We start from the raw sequence: 23083 nt of genomic DNA on the forward strand, positions 1-23083 counted from the left end.
GTGAGGATTTACCCCAGCCAGATAGCCCAGAGGCCAGCAAATGTATTCGGATCGGAATTCCAATGGATGAGCCCATAAATAAAAGTGAGTAAAACATGCTGATCCCGTCCGAAATTCAGTTACCTACTCTGAAGTTCACATTAAGATTTCTCTGTAAGCCAAAGAAAATTGTATTGGACTTAAACTTAACAAATTGCACATCTATCGGCTGCCAATGTATCAACCACAGACGAACCCTGGCTAGTCTCACAGGCACACACACAGTTATTATTTTGAATATTGTTTTTACAACAGATTTATATTAAAGAAGATTCACTTAAAGGGACATCATTTTGTATATATGCAAATAGTATATATCAGTAATTTAACACTGCACTGCAAAAGCTCTATATACTAAATAAATATATTACAAGCATTTGACCTATAGTTTTGTTAGGACAATTTGAATTGTTCTGAAGTCCAGAGACGTAATTATCTAAAAACTTCTTGAGCGTGATTATTTTGTATCTTGTTTTCTGTGGCCATATATAGACTGATATAAATAAGCTCCGTACTGATCTGTCCATTACTCTGTACCATATTGTAGCATCAATACAAACCCCTAAATCCGGAATTCCCCAATACAAGTTTATTCTGAAATCTAAACTTTTAATTATTTATTTTTAAATAAAAAATGTTAAAAATGACTATTCTCTCCCTTGTCACAATCTCCTCTGCCCGTGTCTTCGGTTTGTTTTTGTGATCACAAGTAATAGTCTATATTTATTTAAAACAACAAACATCACCTTTCTGATTACAGTACTTTACTATCTGATGGTACTATGTATACAAAAGTATTACAAATGATATAAACTACAGTTCTCTGTATAAACTGTAGTATGACGTAAATATTGCCTACATAAGATATTGTTGTTAACATTTGGTGCCAACCCCTCTCCAAACTGTCCCATTTTACAGATGTAAATATTCCAAAATTCAAGCTATTCCGAAAGCCAAAGCTTTTCTGGTCCCAAGCAGTTTGGACAAATGGTTTTCTTACCTGTATTGTGACCCTATTACATTTGCTTTAGCTTCTAAGTGGGTAAACTATTTAAAAAGCAGGTAAAGTAAATAATGAAAGAACGGTTCCCTTTTTTTAAAATTATACATAACTAAGCATTTTCTTTTTTTAGTAATATCAACTTTCCAATATAGTTCTACAATTACATTTTCTTCATTCTTTTGATATCCTTTGTAGAAGAAGCAGCAATGCACTACTGGGAGCTAGCTGAACATATTGGGTGAGCCAATAACAAGAGGTATATATGTGCAGCCACCAATCAGCACCTCTTGAGCCTTTTAAACAAAGGATACCAAAAGAACAAAACAAATGAGGTAATAGAGATAAATGGTTTACAAACACATGCTCTATTTGCATCAGGAAAGAAAAAAATTGGGTTTCATGTCCCTTTAAATATAAATTTTGCTCTAAAATGCTCATTTGATTGTTTCAATGTTAAATAACATAACTATTAAAAATATTTTGTGTTTAAACAGCAGACAGGTGAAACTCAATGTTCTTTTATGATTCCGATAGAGCAGAAACCACTTTATCATTTACTTTTATCAATTCCTTTTGTTCTCTTGGTATCTTTTGTTGAAAAGCAGGGATGTTCGCTGAACTGTGCCGGGAGCACTATATGGCAACGGTGCTGCAAGAAGGTTCTCCATTTGCAAGAGCACTCGATGGCAGCCGTGTTTAACAAAGAATACCATGGGAACAAAGCAAATATGATAATACAAGTATTTCTTTTGAAGAAAACCTATGCTCTGTCTGAATCACAAAGACATTTTTTCATATCCTTTAATGTCCTGTTGAAAGTGTGCCTTTAATATGCCTACCATTTAAAGGGGCATTGTAGTGCAAACATTGTATGCTCTAATAACAACAAGATAAACAGCAGGCCTAGCTGGTATCTATAAGAGGCAACAAAAATAAACAATGAATATAAATATGTAATATACCTTTAACAGGCCTAGTGAGCTAAAACGTTTAGTGTAGATAGTGTAAGAGCCAATATGTCAATAATATAAGTTGTTCAAATGTAGTAATATTTATATATAGCCAATATAATACAACAATAATGCAAATATGTCAGATATAGGTAAAAAACAAATCTGTCATATAAATCAAATATAGAAGTGAGAGAGATAAATAAAATGAGCAAAAAATAAGCATGAATCGAGTAATTGTACGAATACAAAAAAACAGAAGTCCAAAAAATAGTGGTAGCAAAAGGAAGCCGAGATGGATAGTTTCCCAATACAAAAACTATCCAATACCAAAAGAGAGTCCACGGTTTCAGGCAGCTCCTCTAATGTGTCACGCCAAGACGCCGTGTAGAAAGATCTAAAATAGAAAAAATAGAGGGCGCCACATAGTGCAAATCAGACTAGTACAGCACAGGATGTAAGCACAAGAGATATCCTACTCACGTGATGGAGAGCACGTATAGTGCGGTAAAGGCAGACCGGATCCAAATGAGTCGCCCGGCAGACTCCTTGGCAAACCTGGAACCGAAGATATCACCGTCCAACCAGAAAGGGGAATCCAGGGATAGTGAGGCTATCTCAGGAGATGTCAGGCCACAGTCAGTGGTAGAGACCAGCACTCATGCAAGCACAATGGCAAAGAAGTTAAATCTAACTCCAATGAAAGAAAGTGCAGCAGCAGGATAAATGGTAAATGGTAAAAGTTTAATTAAAAGAATAATAACAGTAGCAACGCGTTTCTCTGTGTCACAGCACAGAGAAACGCATTGCTACTATTATTGTTTTATTCTTTTAATTAAACTTTTACCATTTATCCTGCTGCTGCACTTTCTTTCATTGGAGTTAGATTTAACTTCTTTGCCATTGTGCTTGCATGAGTGCTGGTCTCTACCACTGACCGTGGCCTGACATCTCCTGAGATAGCCTCCGTATCCCTGGATTCCGCTTTCTGGTTGAACAGTGATATCTTCGGTTCCAGGTTTGCCAAGGAGTCTGCCGGGCGACTCATTTGGATCCGGTCTGCCTTTACCGCACTATACGTGCTCTCCATCACGTGAGTAGGATATCTCTTGTGCTTACATCCTGTGCTGTACTAGTCTGATTTGCACTATGTGGCGCCCTCTATTTTTTCTATTTTAGATTATATGCTCTATTAGGGGTTGAACACACCTGGGATCCAATCTGCAGCAGCAGACGCACAAACCCAGCCAATCAATGTTCAGTACAATGTAAATTTGCATCATTGTGTTATCTGCAAGAGTGCCAGCTATACGGCCATTACAGAACTCTTCCATCCTTGACTCTTAAATACAAACGTACATCCACAATCATTTTCTCCTCCATTTCTCCCACTGATATATCTCTACTTAAGTAGGCTAAAAAAAGCAAGTACAGTTTTCACTCATCAAATTGGGTGTCACAAACAAACAAAAAGAAAAAAAATTAAGAAAATTAGTTATAAAGTTGTTTAATTTTTTCCCAGATCACAAGTGTTATAACAACACTGGAGAAGATTATCGGGGCACAGTGAGTGCCACAAAATCTGGACGGCAGTGCCAGCCATGGAATTCCCAGCACCCTCATGTTCACACGTTCAATGCCATCCGTTATCAAGAGCTTAATGGCGGACATTCCTACTGCAGAAATCCCGGGAATCAGAGAGAAGCCCCCTGGTGTTTTACCTTGGACGAAAACGTAGAGCATGAGCTGTGTGACATTCCAGCCTGCGGTAATCACTGTTTGTTTCCCTATATGATATTTACATGAATGAAGTCGTGTGAATGGAAAATGGGTGTTTATTTATGGCACAGAAAAGCCATCCTCGTGTTTTTTTAGGCTACTGAGCATCAAGACTTCTGTGCACAACACACACAGAATGTCTTTGTAACATATGAAAGGAGAGCTCTGCTAGCGAGTATTTCAGGGCTGGCAACCAAAGCCACAGAATCTAAAACAGGAAATTCCCCCATAAGACAAGAGTTACCGCTTTAGCATCTGTTGGGCAACTTAAGCAATTACATCAAATATTTTACTATAACTGTTTACAAGGAAAGAAAATATCCTAAATGGTATACATGACAAACGCATTCCTAAAATTGCGGAAGGAGCTCACTTATGACAGTAATTGAGTTCGTAACTGGACGCTTCCCATATGGTAACCCGATTTCTAATCATCTAAATAATGTTTTTTTTTAGCTAATGTGGCTTTTCTGCGTTTTGCATGTTGTCATTTGTGGAACAAACGGTCCTCCAAGTTAAAACAGTTTTATGAGGCCGTTTTTACTACATAATTGTACTCTCAATTGTAACTGTATTGTTATCCCTTCAAGACTCCTTAGCCAATAAAACATTTAGCCTTTTTCATCTTTGTTTTGTAAAAAAAAAAAGGGCTGACTATTATTTTTGTATCTGTTTTTGTCTTAGTTGTAGGAAACAAAATGAGGCAGAATGTTGCAATTTAGAGCAAAAGTTAACAACTTTACAATTAACTTCTATTTTCAAATTACCTTCATTCTTTTGTTATCCTTTGTGAAAAAATAGGAAGGTAAGTTCAGGAGTGTGCACGTGTCTGCAGCACTATATGGTAGCAGTTTTGCAACAATGTTGTACATTAGCAAGAGCACTAGATGGCAGCACTATTTTAAGTCATGCAGTACTTGAGGCATGTGCACGCTACCTATCCAAGTATCTCTTCAACAAAGAATAACATGAGAATGAAGCACATTTGATATTAGAAGTAAACTGGAAAAAAAAAATTGTATTCTATATCTGAATCATGAAAAAAATTTTGGGGGTTTTATGTCCCCTTAAACAACTTTCCAGTTTAATGCTATTATCAAATTTTCTTTGTTGAAAAGCAGGAAGGTAAGATCAGGAGTGTGCACGTGTCTGCAGTACTTGATGGCAGCAGTTTTGTAGCAATGTTATACATTAGCAAGAGCACTAGATGGTAGCAGTTTATAATCCTATATTATAAAAGACAAGAGTTTGTCTGAAGCCGTCATGCGCAGTTCAGACAAACTCTTGCCGCTGATCGCACGCGCACCCTTGGCCAGCTGTTGATACTTCGCACGCGCGCACTCTCGCACCCACTGATGTCAGCACTTTGACCCCCCTTGAAACTGATGTGAGCACTTTGACCCCCCTTGCTGAATGCGCACGCACCACCCTCGCACCCACTTAGCGTAGCTGACAAAACTTTCACCGCGACACATGAGATCCCCCTTGCAGAATGCGCACGCACCCTCGCACTCACATGCGCACGCGAACCCACGCGCACGCAACTAATCGTTGACATGAGATCCCCCTTGCAGAATGCGCACGCACCCTCGCACCCTGCGCACGCGCACGCAAATAGCCGTTGAAAGCAGCTGATCGGAGAGAGGGAGACAGGGGAGAGGGAGACAGGGGAGAGGGAGACAGGGGAGAGGGAGAGAGAGACAGGGGAGAGGGAGACAGGGGAGAGGGTGAGAGAGACAGGGGAGAGGGAGACAGGGGAGAGGGAGACAGGGGAGAGGGAGACAGGGGAGAGGGAGAGAGGGGAGAGGGAGAGAGGGGAGAGGGGGAGAGGGAGACAGGGGAGAGGGAGACAGGGGAGAGGGAGACAGGGGAGAGGGAGACAGGGGAGAGGGAGACAGGGAGACAGGGGAGAGGGAGAGAGGGAGACAGGGGAGAGGGAGACAGGGGAGAGGGAGACAGGGGAGAGGGAGACAGGGAGAGAGGGGAGAGGGAGAGAGGGGAGAGGGGGAGAGGGAGACAGGGGAGAGGGAGACAGGGGAGAGGGAGACAGGGGAGAGGGAGACAGGGGAGAGGGAGACAGGGGAGAGGGAGACAGGGGAGAGGGAGAGAGGGAGACAGGGGAGAGGGAGACAGGGGAGAGGGAGACAGGGGAGAGGGAGACAGGGGAGAGGGTAAGAGGGGAGAGGGAGACAGGGGAGAGGGAGACAGGGGAGAGGGAGACAGGGGAGAGGGAGAGAGAGACAGGGGAGAGGGAGACAGGGGAGAGGGTGAGAGAGACAGGGGAGAGGGAGACAGGGGAAAGGGAGACAGGGGAGAGGGAGACAGGGGAGAGGGAGACAGGGGAGAGGGAGACAGGGGAGAGGGAGACAGGGGAGAGGGAGAGAGGGAGACAGGGGAGAGGGAGACAGGGGAGAGGGAGACAGGGGAGAGGGAGACAGGGGAGAGGGAGAGAGGGGAGAGGGAGACAGGGGAGAGGGAGACAGGGGGACAAGGGAGAGGGAGAGAGAGACAGGGGAGAGGGAGACAGGGGAGAGGGAGACAGGGGAGAGGGAGAGAGAGACAGGGGAGAGGGAGACAGGGGAGAGGGTGAGAGAGACAGGGGAGAGGGAGACAGGGGAGAGGGTGAGAGAGACAGGGGAGAGGGAGACAGGGGGGAGAGGGTGAGAGAGACAGGGGGGGAGAGAGAGAGACAGGGGGGGGAGAGAGAGAGACAGGGGGGGAGAGAGAGAGGGGAGAGAGAGAGACAGACAGGGGAGAGAGAGAGAGACAGGGGGGAGGAGAGAGAGGCAGGGGAGAGAGAGAGAGACAGGGGAGTGAGAGTGAGAGTGAGACAGGGGAGTGAGAGTGAGAGAGACAGGGGGGATAGAGTGAGAGAGACAGGGGGAGAGAGTGAGAGAGACAGGGGGGAGAAAGAGGGGAGAGAGAGAGATAGGGCAGAGAGAGAGAGAGAATATAAAAATAAAAATAAACCACACGGCCCGTGTGAACGGGCTTTAGGACTAGTAATGTTATACACTAGCAAGCACACTATATGGCAGCAGTTTTATAATAATGTTATACACTAGCAAGAGCACTAGATGGCAGTAGTTTTATAATAATGTTATACATTAGCAAGAGCACTAGATGGCAGTAGTTTTAAAATAATGTTATACATTAGCAAGAGCACTAGATGGCAGTAGTTTTATAATAATGTTATACATTAGCAAGAGCACTAGATGGCAGCAGTTTTATAATAATGTTATACATTAGCAAGAGCACTAGATGGCAGCAGTTTTATAATAATGTTATACATTAGCAAGAGCACTAGATGGCAGCAGTTTTATAATAATGTTATACATTAGCAAGTGCACTAGATGGCAGCAGTTTTATAATAATGTTATACATTAGTAAGATGCACTAGATGGCAGCAGTTTTATAACAATGTGATACATTAGCAAGAGCACTAGATGGCAGCAGTTTTATAATAATGTTATACATTAGCAAGAGCACTAGATGGCAGCAGTTTTATAATAATGTTATACATTAGCAAGAGCACTAGATGGCAGCAGTTTTATAATAATGTTATACATTAGTAAGATGCACTAGATGGCAGCAGTTTTATAACAATGTGATACATTAGCAAGAGCACTAGATGGCAGCAGTTTTATAACAATGTTATACATTAGCAGGAGCACTAGATGGCAGCAGTTTTATAACAATGTTATACATTAGCAAGAGCACTAGATGGTAGCAGTTTTATAACACTGTTATACATTAGCAGGAGCACTAGATGGTAGCAGTTTTATAACAATACTATACATTAGCAAGAGCACTAGAGGGCAGCAGTTTTATAATAATGTTATACATTAGCAAGAGCACTAGAGGGCAGCAGTTTTATAACACTGTTATACATTAGCAAGAGCACTAGATGGCAGCAGTTTTATAACAATGTTATACATTAGCAAGAGCACTAGATGGCAGCAGTTTTATAATAATGTTATACATTAGCAAGAGCACTAGATGGCAGCAGTTTTATAACAATGTTACACATTAGCAAGAGCACTAGATGGCAGCAGTTTTATAACAATGTTACACATTAGCAAGAGCACTAGATGGCATCAGTTTTATAACAATGTTATACATTAGCAAGAGCACTAGATGGCATCAGTTTTATAACAATGTTATACATTAGCAAGAGCACTAGATGGCAGCAGTTTTATTATAATGTTATACATTAGCAAGAGCACTAGATGGCAGCAGTTTTATAATAATGTTATACATTAGCAAGAGCACTAGATGGCAGCAGTTTTATAATAATGTTATACATTAGCAAGAGCACTAGAGGGCAGCAGTTTTATAACAATGTTATACATTAGCAAGAGCACTAAATGGCAGCAGTTTTATAATAATGTTATACATTAGCAAGAGCACTAGATGGCAGCAGTTTTATAACAATGTTATACATTAGCAAGAGCACTAGATGGCAGCAGTTTTGTAGCAATGTTATACATTAGCAAGAGCACTAGATGGCAGCAGTTTTATAATAATGTTGTACATTAGCAAGAGCACTAGATGGCAGCAGTTTTATAACAATGTTATACATTAGCAAGAGCACTAGATGGCAGCAGTTTTGTAGCAATGTTATACATAAACAAGAGCACTAGATGGCAGCAGTTTTGTAGCAATGTTATACATAAACAAGAGCACTAGATGGCAGCACTATTTCTTGTTATGTAGTGCTGCAGACGTGCACACTACCTACCTAGATATCTCTTCAACAAATAATAACATGAGAACAAAGCAAATTTGACAATAGAACTAAATTGGAAACTTTTTTAAAATTGTATGTTCTGTCTGAATCATGAAAGAAAATTTTTGGTTTTATGTCCCCTTCAATAATTTAATGGTCTAGTGAGGAAATACTCAATATAGCAATTATAAATTTATATTTAAAAGACTAGACCAAGGGGTACATTCTCTAAAGCTCGTCAGAAAGGCCCCAAATCACACTTGAGGTCCCTAACAGCAATATTGATAGTAAAGTTTTGCAGCAATGCTCTGTGTGTTAATTTAACGCACAACTGCAGAACAATTACAAGAAAATCATAATTAAAAAGTGGGTTGTGTCGATTTATTTAATGACTCTGTTGCAAAGTGTCATCCTTATCAGTAAACAATCTATACTTGGAAAAAAATGTGCACAAACATACACTTCCTGCTAGTTTCAAAATCCATTGGAACAGCTTTATCTTTACCGCCTACTTGCAAACAATATTTTATTATGTTTAAATGCATTGTTTATAAACAGAAGGCACCAAGATAAATCAACCCCTCAATACAGTAGCTAGAGCTGGTTTTACTCATTAACATTTCAATAACTAATTATTGGCCTTTGTGTATAGGAAGACACAACATGAGTAGGTCTGCTCATTTTGCAAACTCAGCCCATTTAAATAGTCATCTCCTTGAGAACAATAGGTGATAAGTAAAACCAGATATTGCAAATACAAAAATAACATAAATGGGCAATTCCTCATACATTTAATACTTTGCAGCCAGTCTAACAAGTATTTTGTAACACATTAATGGGAAACTGTTGTTTTAAGCTTGATTTTTAGGGACACAAATATGTTCAAGTTATTTTTCAATAACATTTAAATGGACACTGGTGTAAAGTTGTAGCATTAATATGAAATATTAATCAATAACCGGTCATGTATTAATCAATAACCGGTCATGTATTAATCAATAACCGGTCATGTATTAATCAATAACCGATCATGTATTAATCAATAACTGATCATGTATTAATCAATAACTGATCATGTATTAATCAATAACCGATCATGTATTAATCAATAACCGATCATGTATTAATCAATAACCGATCATGTATTTTTTTCCACATTAGACTCCAAGGATTCTAAGGAAAAGAGCAAAATGGAAATCTTATACATTCTGGTGCCGAGCGTCACTATTCCTCTGGCTATAGCTTTACTATTCTTCTTTATTTGTATCTGCCGGAATAACCAGAAAGCTGCTTCTCCACCTGTGCAAAGGCAGCCCAAGCATGTCAGAGGCCAGAACGTGGAAATGTCTATGCTAAACGCTTACAAACCAAAGGTAAAACGTGCACAGGGAGACCGGTATACAGGAAAAAATAATCCTGTTTGCATATAAGTCAGTGGGGGAGCACATTAATAATGCCTGGCTAGTGATGTTACATAGGGCGGGGCAAAACTACAGGGGGTGCAGAGGGCGCAACTGCGACTGGGCCCCTGAGGGTGGAGGACCAGCTTCAAAAAAAAAAAAATATTTTTTTTTTCTTCAATAAAAATGTTGACCTGCCACTGCCTGCACTGATATCATGTGAGTGTGACATGATGCTTCACTAGTGTCTGACTACAGGGGTTAGTCTTTCTGTTTTACCCATTGGTGTTTATATGTGTGTGTGTGTGTGTATGTATGTGACTGTGTGTGTATTTATGCATGTACGTGTGTGTGTATATGTGTATGTATGTATGTATGTGAATGTGTGTGTATTTATGCATGTATGTGTGTGTATGTATGTGTGTGTGTATGTATGTGACTGTGTGTGTATTTATGCATGTATGTGTGTGTGTGTATTTATACATGTATGTGTGTGTGTGTATGTATGTGACTGTGTGTGTATTTATGCATGTATGTGACTGTGTGTGTATTTATGCATGTATGTGTGTGTGTGTGTGTGTGTGTGTATTTATACATGTATGTATGTGACTGTGTGTGTATTTATGCATGTATGTGTGTATGTATGTGACTGTGTGTGTATGTATGCATGTATGTGTGTGTATGTATGTGACTGTGTGTGTATTTATGCATGTATGTGTGTGTATGTATGTGACTGTATTTATGTATGTGTGTGTGTGTGTATGTATGTGACTGTGTGTATTTATGCGTGTGTGTATGTATGTATGTATGTGACTGTGTGTGTATTTATGCATGTATGTGTATGTATGTGTGTGACTGTGTGTGTATTTATGCATGTGTCTGTGTGTATGTGACTGTGTGTGTATTTATGCATGTATCTGTATGTGTATTTATGCATGTGTGTGTATGTGTATGTGACTGTGTGTGTATTTATGCATGTACGTGTGTGTGTATATGTGTATGTATGTATGTGACTGTCTGTGTAGTTATGCATGTGTGTGTGTATGTATGTGACTGTGTGTGTATTTATGCATGTATGTGTGTGTGTATGTATGTGACTGTGTGTGTATTTATGCATGTATGTGTGTGTGTGTGTGTATTTATACATGTGTGTGTGTATGTATGTGACTGTGTGTGTATTTATGCATGTATGTGACTGTGTGTGTATTTATGCATGTATGTGTGTGTGTGTATTTATACATGTATGTGTGTGTGTGTGTGTATGTATGTGACTGTGTGTGTATTTATGCATGTATGTGTGTGTGTATGTGTATGTATGTGACTGTATTTATGTGTGTGTGTGTGTGTGTGTGTGTATGTATGTGTGTGTATGTGACTGTGTGTATTTATGCATGTATGTGTGTGTGTGTGTATGTATGTTTGTGACTGTGTGTGTATTTATGCGTGTGTGTATTTATGCATGTATCTGTGTGTGTATTTATGCATGTACGTGTGTGTGTGTATATGTGTATGTATGTATGTGACTGTCTGTGTATTTATGCATGTATGTGTGTATGTATGTGACTGTGTGTATTTATGCATGTGTGTGTGTGTGTATGTATGTGACTGTGTGTGTATTTATGCATGTATGTGTGTGTGTGTGTGTGTATGTACTGTATGTATGTGACTGGGTGTGTATTTATGCATGTATGTGTGTGTGTGTGTATGTATGTGACTGTGTATTTATGCATGTATATGTGTGTGTGTGTGTGTGTATGTATGTGACTGTCTGTGTATTTATGCATGTGTGTGTGTATGTATGTGACTGTGTGTGTATTTATGCATGTATGTGTGTGTGTGTGTGTGTGTAGATATGTATGTGACTGTGTGTGTATTTATGCATGTGTGTGTGTGTGTATGTATGTATGTGACTGTGTATTTATGCATGTATATGTGTGTGTGTGTGTGTGTGTGTGTGTATGTATGTGACTGTCTGTGTATTTATGCATGTGTGTGTGTATTTATGCATGTATGTGTGTGTGTAGGTATGTATGTGACTGTGTGTGTATTTATGCATGTATGTGTGTGTGTGTATGTATGTGACTGTGTATTTATGCATGTGTGTGTGTGTGTGTATGTATGTATGTATGTGACTGTGTATTTATGCATGTGTGTGTGTATGTATGTATGTGTGTGTGTATGTATGTATGTGACTGTGTATTTATGCATGTGTGTATGTATGTATGTGACTGTGTGTGTATTTATGCATATGTGTGTGTGTATGTGACTGTGTGTGTATTTATGCATATGTGTGTGTGTGTGTGTGTGTGTGTGTGTATGTATGTGACTGTGTGTGTATTTATGCATATGTGTGTGTGTGTGTGTATGTGACTGTGTGTGTATTTATGCATGTATCTGTGTGTGTATTTATGCATGTATGTGTGTGTGTGTGTGTTTGTGTGTATGTATGTGACTGTGTGTATTTATGTATGTATGTGACTGTGTGTGTATTTATGCATGTATGTGTGTATGTATGTGACTGTGTGTGTGCGTGTGTGTGTATGTATGTATGTATGTGACTGTGTGTGTATTTATGCATGTATGTGTGTATGTATGTGACTGTGTGTGTATTTGTGTATGTATGTATGTGACTGTGTGTGTATTTATGCATGTATGTGTGTATGTATGTGACTGTGTGCGTGTGTGTGTATGTATGTATGTGACTGTGTGTGTATTAATTATGCATGTATGTATGTGTGTGTGTGTGTATGTATGTGACTGTGTGTGTATTTATGCATGTATGTGTGTGTGTATGTATGTGACTGTGTGTGTATTTATGCATGTATGTGTGTGTGTGTGTATGTATGTGACTGTGTGTGTATTTATGCATGTATGTGTGTGTGTGTGTGTGTGTGTGTGTGTGTATGTATGTGACTGTGTGTGTATTTATGCATGTATGTGTGTGTGTGTGTGTGTGTGTGTGTGTATGTATGTGACTGTGTGTGTATTTATGCATGTGTGTGTGTGTATGTATGTGACTGTGTGTGTATTTATGCATGTGTGTGTGTGTGTGTGTATGTATGTGACTGTGTGTGTATTTATGCATGTATGTGTGTGTGTGTGTGTGTGTGTGTGTATGTATGTGACTGTGTGTGTATTTATGCATGTATATGTGTGTGTGTGTGTGTGTATGTATGTGACTGTGTGTGTATTTATGCATGTATGTGTGTGTGTGTGTGTATGTATGTGACTGTGTGTGTATTTATGCATGTATGTGTGTGTGTGTGTGTGTGTGTATGTATGTGACTGTGTGTGTATTTATGCATGTGTGTGTGTGTGTGTGTGTATGTATGTGACTGTGTGTGTATTTATGCATGTATGTGTGTGTGTGTGTATGTATGTGACTGTGTGTGTATTTATGCATGTATGTGTGTGTGTGTGTGTATGTATGTGACTGTGTGTGTATTTATGCATGTATGTGTGTGTATGTTTGGGGAACCAGCAAATTACAGACCTTGTTACTACAGCATGGGGGGCAGGGGGTAAACAGTGTCACTATACAATACCACTATATACAGTTAGGGTTGCCACCTCAGCCATGTTTTCCTGGACACTTATGAGTTACACATGCTGCAGGGTGTGCAGGGAGGAACATGTATTGTGTTTCTGGACAGCACTATTCATATTCCCCCCTGCACACCCTGCAGCATGTGTGTTCTGTATTTTAAGGGACAGGTGGCAACCCTAAATACAGTACGGGGGGCGCTGGGCCATGTCACTGACTACTGTGGTCACTTTATAACGTACTTTGACGGGTAGGGTCAGGCCAGCCATCACTGTGTCACTGACTCACTATAACCAGTACTGGTGGGTTAAACAGTGTCACTATATACAGTACTGGTGGGTTAAACAGTGTCACTATATACAGTACTGGTGGGTTAAACAGTGTCACTATATACAGTACTGGTGGGTTAAACAGTGTCACTATATACAGTACTGGTGGGTTAAACAGTGTCACTATATACAGTACTGGTGGGTTAAACAGTGTCACTATATACAGTACTGGTGGGTTAAACAGTGTTACTATATACAGTACTGGTGGGTTAAGTAGTGTCACTATATACAGTAATAGGGGGTCAGACCATCTCACAGACTGTAGGCACAGGGTACCTCCTTTTGCAGACATGTAATCTGATTCACATTTTTTTTTCTGTGTTAAATGTAAAAAAACAAACAAAAAAAAAACACATTTGTATCAAGTTCACCTTCTTTTGGGGGTGGGGGGGGGCCTTCTTAGATTCTTACACCTGGGCCCTGTGGTTTCTAGTTACTCCAGGGGTACACATCCTATGACCCTGTGCAGCTGTCTGTGAGTTCTGGTGAGCACCCAGAGAACTTGACGTGGTCCTAGGCCTATCACTATTAGGCTATATGCTTTTCATCTAGCTGTGTGCTTGCAAGATGGTGACATACTTTCTATGTGTTGTGTGTGTGTGTGCCAGCTAACCTATAATAGCAGCTGTGTGTGTATGTGTGTGTGTGTGTGCCAGCCAACCTATAATAGCAGCTATATGTGTGTGTGTGCACCAGCTAACCTATAATAGCTATATGTGTGTGTGTGCCAGCTAACCTATAATAGCAGCTGTGTGTGTGTGTGTGTGTGTGTGTGTGTGCACCAGCTAACCTATAATAGCAGCTGTGTGTGTGTGTGTGTGTGTGTGTGTGCACCAGCTAACCTATAATAGCAGCTGTGTGTGTGTGCACCAGCTAACCTATAATAGCAGCTGTGTGTGTGTGTGTGTGTGTGTGTGTGTGTGTGCACCAGCTAACCTATAATAGCAGCTGCGTGTGTGTGCACCAGCTAACCTATAATAGCAGCTGTGTGTGTGTGTGTGTGTGTGCGCACCAGCTAACCTATAATAGCAGCTGTGTGTGTGTGTGTGTGTGTGTGTGTGTGCACCAGCTAACCTATAATAGCAGCTGTGTGTGTGTGTGTGTGTGCACCAGCTAACCTATAATAGCAGCTGCGTGTGTGTGCACCAGCTAACCTATAATAGCAGCTGCGTGTGTGTGTGTGTGTGTGTGTGTGTGTGTGTGCACCAGCTAACCTATAATAGCAGCTGCGTGTGTGTGCACCAGCTAACCTATAATAGCAGCTGTGTGTGTGTGTGTGTGTGTGTGTGTGTGCACCAGCTAACCTATAATAGCAGCTGCGTGTGTGTGCACCAGCTAACCTATAATAGCAGCTGTGTGTGTGTGTGTGTGTGCACCAGCTAACCTATAATAGCAGCTGCGTGTGTGTGCACCAGCTAACCTATAATAGCAGCTGCGTGTGTGTGTGTGTGTGTGTGCACCAGCTAACCTATAATAGTAGCTGCGTGTGTGTGCACCAGCTAACCTATAATAGCAGCTGCGTGTGTGTGCACCAGCTAACCTATAATAGCAGCTGCGTGTGTGTGCACCAGCTAACCTATAATAGCAGCTGCGTGTGTGTGCACCAGCTAACCTATAATAGCAGCTGCGTGTGTGTGTGTGTGTGTGCGCACCAGCTAACCTATAATAGCAGCTGCGTGTGTGTGCACCAGCTAACCTATAATAGCAGCTGCGTGTGTGTGCACCAGCTAACCTATAATAGCAGCTGCGTGTGTGTGTGTGTGTGTGTGTGCACCAGCTAACCTATAATAGCAGCTGTGTGTGTGTGTGTGTGTGTGTGTGTGTGTGCACCAGCTAACCTATAATAGCAGCTGTGTGTGTGTGTGTGTGTGTGTGTGTGCACCAGCTAACCTATAATAGTAGCTGCGTGTGTGCACCAGCTAACCTATAATAGCAGCTGTGTGTGTGTGTGTGTGTGTGCACCAGCTAACCTATAATAGCAGCTGTGTGTGTGTGTGTGTGTGTGTGTGCACCAGCTAACCTATAATAGCAGCTGTGTGTGTGTGTGTGTGTGTGCACCAGCTAACCTATAATAGCAGCTGTGTGTGTGTGTGTGTGTGTGCACCAGCTAACCTATAATAGCAGCTGTGTGTGTGTGTGTGTGTGTGTGTGTGCGCACCAGCTAACCTATAATAGCAGCTGTGTGTGTGTGTGTGCACCAGCTAACCTATAATAGCAGCTGTGTGTGTGTGTGTGTGTGTGTGTGTGCGCACCAGCTAACCTATAATAGCAGCTGTGTGTGTGTGTGTGTGTGCACCAGCTAACCTATAATAGCAGCTGTGTGTGTGTGTGTGTGTGTGCACCAGCTAACCTATAATAGCAGCTGCGTGTGTGTGCACCAGCTAACCTATAATAGCAGCTGCGTGTGTGTGTGTGTGTGCACCAGCTAACCTATAATAGCAGCTGTGTGTGTGTGCACCAGCTAACCTATAATAGCAGCTGCGTGTGTGTGCACCAGCTAACCTATAATAGCAGCTGCGTGTGTGTGTGTGTGTGTGTGTGTGTGTGTGTGTGCGCACCAGCTAACCTATAATAGCAGCTGCGTGTGTGTGCACCAGCTAACCTATAATAGCAGCTGCGTGTGTGTGTGTGTGTGTGCGCACCAGCTAACCTATAATAGCAGCTGTGTGTGTGTGTGTGCGCCAGCTAACCTATAATAGCAGCTGTGTGTGTGTGTGTGCCAGCTAACCCACAATAGCAGCTATGTGTGTGACAGTGAAACCTTTTGACTGAGAAGTATCCCAAAAAATCAGCAAATAAGAACTAAGTGAAGGGATGTACCTAATCAGATAGCAACAAAAACAAAAAGCAGGACCCACAAGAAGATTATAGATTACTGGCAATAGCAAGAACGACGCCTCTCAGAACTCAGCAAGCTCAGATGTGTAAATGTGTAGATTTAAGGGACATTAAACGCTAAATAAACGCTAGATAGAATGAAGCATTCAAAGATAGATTAGTCTGAGAATAACATGTAGATGTATTTTTTAAAGTTTTATTAGCTGTTTACATATTAACAACTGGGCTGCACTTTTTAAATAGGCAGTAGATTGGATTAGAAAAAAGAATATGTTACTTTCTGGGAAATGGAATCTAACCTGATTGCTCCCTTTTCTTTAAGTGCGATTTTAAATTGCCCTATTTCTAAATAACCTTCCAGTGTCATCAATATGATCTTGTTTAAGAATATTGTGATGGATTCCCCGGCTACCCCGACTGGGTAGCTCCGCCAAACGGGTCCTGCTTCCTCCCTGCCAACTGCAGCTATGTAGCTGGCAAGTGACCACAGCCTGTAGCCACCCCTGATGCCCAACAGCATCAGTACTCAGGGTCCCACCCTGTGGCAGACTCCAGCTACCCAGACTGGGTAGCTCTGCCTGATGATCCTTTCTCTGCCTGGAACAGGCTGGCTATGTAGCCCAGGAAAGTGATTTCTATGTAGCCCAGGAAAGTGATTTTAGCTGGAGCTCACCTAAATAACTAGACAGACTAGCCTTCAGGTGAACAAGAACTGATTTTATTGAAAACACACACTCCTTTTATACAGACAGCTCATCTTGATAAGACAAAGGACAATCCCACAATTTTCCCGCCATTCCCGCCCCTCCAGACAGCCTGGCACCTCCATAGGAGCCACAGTCCCACATAATCTCAATACCTATGGGTGGCGGTTTCGGGGTGATCCCGGTGGAGCGGCGGCACTTCCAGGGTGTCATTTTAAAGCACTCAGTCCCCAGATTTCACAGTCAGTCACAGTCAAAAATCAGCATGATTCGTTACTAGGGACCGGAGTTACAGTACGTTGAAATTATGGGGTTAGGGGTGTCCAAAACCCCTGGTTCCCAAAGGAGCTCCCCTTCGGCAATTCCCCAACACCTTGTAGTCCCCAGGGACTACTAATCCCCAAAAGAGCGGAGCTCTGGGGCACATGGTTGCTGGAGCGACCTGGGTTAAAGTTAGCGGGTGTTCTGCTGTCCTGTGGCCGACCGGGAGTTCCAGGAGCCTGGCCAGACTGAGAGGGGTTAGGTGGGTGTCCGTTGTGAGGCGGCCGACCAGGAGTTCCAGGAGCATGCCCAGCCTAGGAGGGTTTTCCTGGTCCTAAACTAACTCTTATCTGAACACAAAAACAAGCCAACACAAAGCAAACAAACAGTCTCCAGAGATGGTGGTTGCTCTGAGGAGCCCAAAACCACTGAGAAACAACAGGGGTAAGGTTGTAGGGGGGGTGGGGGGTAGCCTTAGCCATCTGATATGCGTGACATCTCCCCCCCTCCAGTTCGGCAGACCCGGCTAGACCTTTAACGGGTCAGCCTGGGGCTGTCCAACGGTGGCCCTCCACTTCTCGCTGAGGTTATCCCATCTCTCCAGAGCTTGGGGCACCCTGGGGGGGTTCCTGCTGGCGTTTATACCCATGCGCCCTTGACGCAGGGATAGTCACATAATGCAAAGTCCCAAACAAGTTTGCTAAGGCCGGCTCCCAAACAATTGCTGTTCCACAAGTTCCAGTGTCCTTAAGTTCCATGGCCAAACTGTCTCCCTCTGTGACACTCTATTGAGTACCGGCTGACCCACCCACAAACAAAGCCAGTACCGGTTTCCCGGCTGTATACCCACCCCAGACTGTAGGTTGAGGTTGCTCCTTGGTGGGGCAGGCAAAACTTGGGTGCCCAAACTTGTGGCACCAACTGCATGAGCGGGTACCCCCCTGGCCTGCCCCCTGTGAGATATACTCCAGGACAAGAAAAGGATATAGACCTTGCCAAGCTACTGAGGGGAGAGACCATCTGTCTCTTCTCCCGAGAAGGAGATCTATTGCTGGGGAGGGAGGTCTGCTACCTCTGCTCCATGGGAAACTGTGCTGCCACTGGGGAGAGAGACCAACTGTCTCCTCTCCCAAAAAAGGGGTTTTGTTTACGGGGAGGGAGGACGACTACCTCCGCTCCCAGGGGATGGCTCTGCCGCTGGGGAGAGAGACCGATTGTCTCCTTTCCCGGCTCCGGGCTCTGCCTCTGGGGAGAGAGACTGACTGTCTCCTCTCCCGGGAAGGGGTTCTGTTTACGGGGAGGGAGGATGACTACCTCCGCTCCCAGGGGATGGCTCTGCCACTGGGGAGAGATACTTACTGTCTCCTCTCCCAGGAAAGGGTTCTGCTTATGGGGAGGGAGGACGACTACCTCCGCTCCCAGGGGATGTCTCTGCCGCTGGTTAGAGAGACCGATTGTCTCCTCTCCCAGCTCCTGGCTCTGCCGCTGGGGAGAGAGACCGACTGTCTCCTCTCCCGGGAAGGGGTTCTGTTTACGGGGAGGGAGGACGACTATCTCCGCTCCCAGGGGATGACTCCGCCACTGGGGAGAGAGACCAACTGTCTCCTCTCCCAGGAAGGGGTTCTGCTTACGGGGAGGGAGGACGACTACCTCTGCTCCCAGGGGATGGCTCTACCGCTGGGGAGAGAGACCGATTGTCTCCTCTCCTGGCTCCTGGCTCTGCCGCTGAGGAGAGTTATCGACATCCATCTCTCCCTTGTCCAAGGCCATAAGCTCGGGGCCCGACTGCTGATCTGTATCTAGCAGCTCATTGTCGCTTATGCTCTGTGCCAATTATCTAAGGCCAACCTCTATGATTTCCAGACTCTGTGGCATGCTGTTTAACGCAATCGATCAGTCTTTTGTATCTCTGTTCCATCTCCAATTCCTTGCCACATATATAATCCAAATCGGCTTGCAGCCAGGGTACCCCTGAGAGACTCAGCAGGCTCCCTCGGTACTCACAAATATCCTTAAATCTCCACTCCTCCTGACTCCCAAAATCTGGGTCCTCTGCCATTAGTTCAAATAGTAATCCGCCATAGCCAAAGCCCTCTGTGGGGACACCATCACCCAGCCATTGCCACACTTGCATAGCATATCATCGGAGGGCCCTGTAGCTGTCATCCAGAACCATCTCCACCGGGACCAGTCCTTCCAATTCAGACAGCCATTCCGCCCGGAGCTGTCCTCCCAGGCAAAGTACTCGGAACTTCCACTGGAGCCAGTAATCTTCATCATCAGGGGAGAGGGTTGTTACTCGATAGCCCTCCTCTTGTTTAAGAGCCTCCCTCCAGAGTCGTCGGCGGACAAGGTCCCTTTGTGCCAGCATGTCCCAATACGAACTAGGAATGTCCAGCTGGGCCAGCGCCTCCTCTGCTCTCTTTAGGAGCTTGGTTCCCATAGTTACCGGCTACTGTGGCACGTCTCCTCTGTTGGCAGAAACTGTGTGATAGAAGCAGATCCCACCACTGCCAGCCAATGTGACGGATACCCACGGCTACCCCGACTGGGTAGCTCCGCCAAACGGGTCCTGCTTCCTCCCTGCCGACTGCAGCTATGTAGCTGGCAAGTGACCACAGCCTATAGCCACCCCTGATGCCCGACAGCATCAGTACTCAGGGTCCCACCCTGTGGCAGACTCCAGCTACCCAGACTAGGTAGCTCTGCCTGATGATCCTTTCTCTGCCTGGAACAGGCTGGCTATGTAGCCCAGGAAAGTGATTTCAAGTGAACAAGAATTGATTTTATTGAAAACACACACTCCTTTTATACAGACAGCTCATCTTGATAAGACAAAGGACAATCCCACAATTGTCCCACCATTCCCGCCCCTCCAGACAACCCGGCACCTCCATAGGAGCCACAGTCCCACATAATCTCAATACCTATGGGTGGCAGTTTCGGGGGTGATCCCGGTGGGTGTCATTTTAAAGCACTCAGTCCCCAGATTTCACAGTCCACAAATCAGCATGATTTGTTACTGGGGACCAGAGTTACAGTCCGTTGAAGTTATGGGGTTAGGGGTGTCCAAAACCCCCGGTTCCCAAAGGAGCTCCCCTTCGGCAATTCCCCAACACCTTGTACTCCCCAGGGGCAACTAATCCCCAAAAGAGCGGAGCTCTGGGGCACATGGTTGCTGGAGCGACCTGGGTTAAAGTTAGCGGGTGTTCTGCTGTCCTGTGGCCGACCGGGAGTTCCAGGAGCCTGGCCAGACTGAGAGGGGTTAGGTGGGTGTCCGTTGTGAGGCGGCCGACCAGGAGTTCCAGGAGCATGCCCAGCCTAGGAGGGTTTTCCTGGTCCTAAACTAACTCTTATCTGTGTAGGGGGGGTGGGGGGTAGCCTTAGCCATCTGATATGCGTGACATCTCCCCCCCCTCCTGTTCCCCTCCAGTTCGGCAGACCCGGCTAGACCCTTAATGGGTCAGCCTGGGGCTGTCCAACGGTGGCCCTCCACTTCTCGCTGAGGTTATCCCATCTCTCCAGAGATTTAAAAAAAAAAAAACTTTTTGACTGTGAAACATCAGTCTGCTAGTGTAATCTAATTGTAGTTGCCTGCCTGCCAGCATGTGTGCCAGGCCCACTTGCCAACTACTGCCACCACTCATATCTGTTGTAACAGTAGTGTAAATTTAAAAAAAAAAACTTTTTTGACTGTGAAACATCAGTCTGCTAGTGTAATCTAATTGCAGTTGCCTGCCAGCATGTGTGCCAAGCTCACTTGCCAAGTGCCAACTAGTGCCACCACTCTTATCTGTTGTAACAGTAGTGTAAATTAAAAAAAAAAACTTTTTTGACTGTGAAACATCAGTCTGCTAGTGTAATCTAATTGCAGTTGCCTGCCTGCCAGCGTGTGTGCCAGGCCCACTTGCCAACTAGTGCAACCACTAATATCTGTTGTAACAGTAGTGTAAATTTTCTAAAAAAAAACTTTTTTGACTGTGAAACATCAGTCTGCTAGTGTAATCTAATTGCAGTTGCCTGCCTGCCTGCCAGCGTGTGTGCCAGGCCCACTTGCCAACTAGTGCCACCACTCATATAATTTGTAACAGTAGTGTAAATTTAAAAAAACAAACTTTTTTGTATGTGAAACATCAGTCTGCTAGTGTAATCTAATTGTAGTTGCCTGCCTACCAGCGTGTGTGCCAGGCCCACTTGCCAACTAGTGCCACCACTCATATCTGTTGTAACAGTAGTGTAAATTTAAAAAGAAAAACTTTTTTGACTGTGAAACATCAGTCTGCTAGTGTAATCTAATTGCAGTTGCCTGCCTGCCGGCGTGTGTGCCAGGCCCACTTGCCAACTAGTTCCACCACTCATATCTTTTGTAACAGTAGTGTAAATTTAAAAAAAAAAACTTTTTTGACTGTGAAACATCAGTCTGCTTGTGTAATCTAATTGTAGTTGCCTGCCTGCCAGCGTGTGTGCCAGGCCCACTTGCCAACTAGTGCCACCACTTATATCTGTTGTAACAGTAGTGTAAATTTTTTTAAAAAACTTTTTTGACTGTGAAATATCAGTCTGCTAGTGTAATCTAATTGTAGTTGCATGCCTGCCAGCGTGTGTGCCAGGCCCACTTGCCAACTAGTGCCACCACTCATATCTGTTGTAACAGTAGTGTAAATTTAAAAAAAAAACTTTTTTGACTGTGAAACATCAGTCTGCTACTGTAATCTAATTGTAGTTGCCTGCCTGCCAGCGTGTGTGCCAGGCCCACTTGCCAACTAGTGCCACCACTCATATCTGTTGTAACAGTAGTGTAAATTTAAAAAAAAAACTTTTTTGACTGTGAAACATCAGTCTGCTAGTGTAATCTAATTGTAGTTGCCTGCCTGCCAGCCTGTGTGCCAGGCCCACTTGCCAACTAGTGCCACCACTCATATCTGTTGTAACAGTAGTGTAAATTTAAAAAAAAATACTTTTTTGACTGTGAAACATCAGTCTGCTACTGTAATCTAATTGTAGTTGCCTGCCGGCCAGCATGTGTGCCAGGCCCACTTGCCAACTAGTGCCACCACTCATATCTGTTGTAACAGTAGTGTAAATTTAAAAAAAAACTTTTTTGACTGTGAAACATCAGTCTGCTAGTGTAATCTAATTGCAGTTGCCTGCCTGCCAGCGTGTGTGCCAGGCCCACTTGCCAACTAGTGCAACCACTAATATCTGTTGTAACAGTAGTGTAAATTTTCTAAAAAAAAACTTTTTTGACTGTGAAACATCAGTCTGCTAGTGTAATCTAATTGCAGTTGCCTGCCAGCATGTGTGCCAGGCTCACTTGCCAAGTGCCAACTAGTGCCACCACTCATATCTGTTGTAACAGTAGTGTAAATTTAAAAAAAAAACCTTTTTTGACTGTGAAACATCAGTCTGCTAGTCTAATCTAATTGTAGTTGCCTGCCTGCCAGCGTGTGTGCCAGGCCCACTTGCCAACTAGTGCCATCACTCATATCTGTTGTAACAGTAGTGTA

At 43.5% G+C, this 23083-nt stretch overlaps 1 protein-coding gene across 1 annotated transcript in view; it reads left to right on the forward strand.

Annotated features, from left to right (window-relative positions):
- ROR1 (receptor tyrosine kinase like orphan receptor 1) overlaps positions 1-23083 on the forward strand; it is a 718546-nt gene that overhangs the window by 660210 nt on the left and 35253 nt on the right. The window contains exons 6-8 of the mRNA XM_053693674.1: positions 1-84; positions 3515-3760; positions 9662-9873. The exon at positions 1-84 is cut by the window's left edge and continues 234 nt beyond it. Of these exons, the coding sequence (XP_053549649.1) occupies positions 1-84; positions 3515-3760; positions 9662-9873 (542 nt within the window). The remainder of the gene's footprint in view (positions 85-3514; positions 3761-9661; positions 9874-23083) is intronic.

Source organism: Bombina bombina, chromosome 10 (genome assembly GCF_027579735.1).
Source record: "Bombina bombina isolate aBomBom1 chromosome 10, aBomBom1.pri, whole genome shotgun sequence".
In the NCBI taxonomy this organism is placed as follows: domain Eukaryota; kingdom Metazoa; phylum Chordata; class Amphibia; order Anura; family Bombinatoridae; genus Bombina; species Bombina bombina.